The sequence below is a fragment of the Octodon degus genome, unplaced genomic scaffold (genome assembly GCF_000260255.1).
Source record: "Octodon degus isolate 3935 unplaced genomic scaffold, OctDeg1.0 scaffold00095, whole genome shotgun sequence".
NCBI classification, from domain to species: domain Eukaryota; kingdom Metazoa; phylum Chordata; class Mammalia; order Rodentia; family Octodontidae; genus Octodon; species Octodon degus.
Window position 1 is genome coordinate 10,912,126 of NW_004524671.1, and position 4,308 is coordinate 10,916,433.

Genomic DNA, 4,308 nt, shown 5'->3' on the forward strand with positions numbered 1-4,308 from the left:
GTAGGCACGTTGTCTGCTAAACTAGAATTGGAATAATGTATACTAAAACAAAACCAAAGAGGATAGGGGATATTTTAGGATCTATAATATGGTACTAAGGTACAGAGGAGACTATATTGTACAGAATGTCTGTAATTTTCCAATGAAACATATCCACAGAGATTATATTGTAAAACCTCTTTCTCTTTTATTCACTGAAAATTTGATCATTGTTAATTTCATGTCCACTCAAATTTCTTTCATGAAGCCATCCTCACTTTGTCAGTTATAGCAGTCATCAGTACTCCTGTGGCATGTTACTGCACTCTAGGGCTTTTCAGATCCTCATTTTTAGGGAAGGATGGGTTGTGGCTTTGTTCCTTACAAGGCTAAAGCAACTGGAGACAAGGAACCAATCACTCTTCACTGTTTCACATAACACCCATGCCTAGAACTTTGTAGGAACTCAGTAAATGTTTTTGAAGGACTGATGTCAGATTTCTCAGGGACTGCTATGATTTCAAAGATTTCTGTGGAAAAGAAACTCTGTGTCTCTCCATTTGAGAATGAGTAGATAGCTTATTTAAATTTGAATTTCTGTTGGCAATGGTTTAAAGAACTTAATGATTCCCTTCATCTTCGGCAATTGCCTCCATGTTCATAACACATCCTAATTCATTTTTACCCTTCTATCCTCTCCTTCCCCCTCCTTCTGTCACTTGATTTTATTTTTCTGGCAATTGTTATGATTAATTAAACACTGCTCTTGAGGGACAGAGTAAATTATTCAAGATGGCCCAAAGTTATAAATAAATAAGAATAATTCAAGATGAGTCATGTAAAGATATTTTAATTAAGCTTTATATTCAAACTTGGGTTAAATATTTTATTCTACAAGCAGACATGGCAGTCTAGGAAACATTTCAAGACACTTCACAGACAACATGGTTACTATTCAGTCTGTCATGAATATCAATACCAAGTACTTCAAGCAACCTTTGAGGGTAAATACCTAAATGTCTATTGGTCCACCTCTATAAAAAGATTATTCCTAAAGATTCCTATATAGAAAAGTGCATCACTAAAACCAAGCTAAATAGATCTTGCACTTTGGTTCACATGTCAAAAGGGAAATGTTTCTTTCACAATAAGCTACATGTCTGGTTTTTAATGTATATGATTAATAACATTCTAATTATCTTATACTTTAAAAATTTAAGAAATGAATTTTATATTTAAATTCTACACTGGTGAATGGAAGGAATGCCAATTCAGTGAAAAGTCTTCACTCCAGTGGATTAAGAGTTCTTCTGAGAGATTTTCATTGTGACAGTCTTGATCTCTGTGTATTCATAGAAGCCTTCTTCACCCCTAAAGAGAGCGAAACAATGACCATAAACATCACTGATGAAAGCAAAGCAATTATATAATAATTCTTGATTTGGTACAAGTATGTTCTTGTTTATCTATCTAGGAAAATATTTTCCATTCACACTGTATCTAACATAAAGCTCTTGTGAGAAGAATTTTTAAAAATTTCTTTCTCTGGGAATAGATGCTTATGGCTATAAGCATATTACTTAGAGATGTGAGGTAGGAGGATCTCAGTGAATCTGAAGGCAGCCTGGGCTACATAAGTGAGTTTAAGGCCAGTCTGAACTGCAATGTGAGCCTTGCCTCAAAAAAATAAATTTTCATTTAAAATAATTGCAATAGGCCAGGGAGATAGCTCAGTGAAATAAGCACTTGCCTGGCAAGCAAAAGAACCTGAGTTCAATCCCTGGTTCCACAAAAAAAGAAGAAGAAAAAAAATAAAATAAAATAAAATAATTGCAATCCGTCAGCTGATTTTCATAGAAATTCTTCATGTATCACATTAACTATCAATACTTCAGCTACTCAAAAGATAATTTAACCCAACAAGAATTTTACATTTTTTAGTATACATTCAGATGAATAAGACATACATAGTGTAGGAGCAGTGGCAATAATTATCATTGAAGGGTAGAACCGTAAAATTATAAACTGAAGCAGAATCTGTTTGTACCACATGCTGTTGGCACAGAACTGGTGAGGGAGGAAAGCGATGACCCTGCCACATGCGTTCTAAGGTGTCCTAAGCTTTTAAAGCTGTATTTTATCAATATCCTTTGATTCTTGTTGAAACAAAAGCTTGAACTTCAATTTTAGCTTAGTTTATCAACATTCCTGTAGAAATGAGTTAGAGAGCTGAGCCAGCCATGCTGGTCAGCCCTGCAAAGTAATGTAGTAATCATCATCAATTTTTATAGAAACTAATTAGTTTTATGAAGGAATTCTCCAGAAATGAATATTATAAACAAGAAATTAGAGAAGGAAAGTAATCATTTTGGGGTCTTCAGTTTGTATCAGTTCTATAAGGCTAGCGATTGAATATTGGTGATGTCATCTACTTCTCATATCATCTGAAAGGAATATTAACATCTTTATTTCTCAGTAGAGACTCAGAAATTTGACAACTTGAACCAGCCACATGCAGGGCCAAGGATAGTTTCCGGACTCTGACCAGTCAGGCTTCCATTCAGTCTGCTCTGTGATCTGTCCATTCGTCACGCACCACTATTTACGGACTCAACGACATTCTAAAGATGGCTGTGGAATTTCACTACACTAATAAGAATCAAGCCAGCTTTCTATGATTCGGGATACCTTAGTCTACATCATAGTTATCTTCAGTGAACACTCGGTCTATTAATTATGCCTGGGCAGTTTGAACTATATAGTTTTACGTGTTATATCTTCCACCATTGTCGTATAAAAGGTGAGAAGCAGTATCATGATTCTGGGACTATGACAAACTTATCCATAGCAAGCATTAACGAAGGTAAATTGAGGACATGTCTAGGTCATTCTATCATTGCTCCAGTTCTCTGCTTCCCCCAAAGTATTTAGGTTATTGCAATTTTATGATCGAGGTGATGACGTCTATGTCATGACACTTAGAAACTGAAATTCATTTCATATGCTGCTAAAATTGGGAATTTTTATTGGGTTTGATTCTATAGTTTGTATATGATGTATCTTATTTATTGATTTTTATTATTAAATGTAAAATATTCTAATAAATAAAATTGTTAAATGTGCTTGAACAAAATTAACCAGAGTGTATATGCATATTAGAAATTTTACATATCTTGGTTCAAAATGAACTAAAAGCTCATAAATTCATTTATGTGCAAATAGTCAGTGTAGTCACAACTATAAAATGTGTTTTACTTAGTCAAATTTATTCATAGATTCATATTTTAGTTTTAAAACCCTTTGAAGTCATTTAAAATTTTAAAGTTTGTATTTATAATATTTTACTAATCAAAAATCATTCATCTTAATAGTGAAATTATTTATGAAAAGGTATCTAGTTTATTTATTTCACAAATTTATGCAAATGGAAAGCTCATATATTTATGCACTTATTACAGTCACCAGTTTATTTCCTACCTTCATTCTGAGAATGTATCTTGAACAGATTGTTATGTATATAAGCAAGTTGAAAAGTACACAATAAGTCAATCATCAATGTAAAGTGCTTAATATGGTCCCTTATGAAAGTAGAAGCTTAGAAAATTATTTTGCTCTCTTGCTATTGCCTTTCTGTGCTTATAGATTACTACAATATTTAATGAGCTCATTATGTATCTGTAAGAAAGAACAAAGGCAGGTTGTATCATTGATAGTGAAACAAGATTAGTTCCAGAGGAATTCGTTTTTGTGAAAGTAAATATTTATTGTAACAGAAAGTTTTATATTTTGTGAAAGAAAAAAATTTGAAAACAAATATTTATCATAACAAGAAAGATTTTCTTACATTTCTCGTCCATTTCCAGACATTTTGTATCCACCGAAGGGAGCCTGAAACCCTCCCGGACTGTAGCAGTTTACCCTGCGGATGGAAATAGAGAATTGAAATATGCAGCCCATGAAGTAATTGTTAATTGGGAAATTCAGAAAATAAGAGACCCCTTTTAACCACTTCATTTATCTTCATTTAACATACTCATTGAGATTTTAAAGAAAGCTTATAAATAATAAAGCAGAAAAATATACACATTAAACACAGTACCTAAAAACAAAATATGGATGTGCATAGTTCAATTTGAAGTCATTCAAGTACTGCTTAATAAGTAGTATCTTGAATTATAAATGGAAAATAAATACAAAAGGCAGAATAATGTTTGCTAGATACTGGAATGTGTTGTGTTGGTTTTCTTTGTTGCTTATATTTAATGGATTTGTAATTCTCTGAAAGTTTATATATTATTTTAATGCTAAAATCTATTTTCTTTTATATTT

At 32.5% G+C, this 4,308-nt stretch overlaps 1 protein-coding gene across 1 annotated transcript in view; it reads right to left on the reverse strand.

Moving 5' to 3' along the window:
* Positions 1–824: 824 nt before the first annotated feature.
* The window catches only part of LOC101580521 (retinal dehydrogenase 1-like), a 36,299-nt gene continuing 32,815 nt past the window's right edge, over positions 825–4,308 (reverse strand). The window contains exons 11-12 of the mRNA XM_023722960.1: positions 3,824–3,898; positions 825–1,350 (exon numbers count right to left, since the gene is read on the reverse strand). Of these exons, the coding sequence (XP_023578728.1) occupies positions 1,345–1,350; positions 3,824–3,898 (81 nt within the window). The 3' untranslated portion in view covers positions 825–1,344. The remainder of the gene's footprint in view (positions 1,351–3,823; positions 3,899–4,308) is intronic.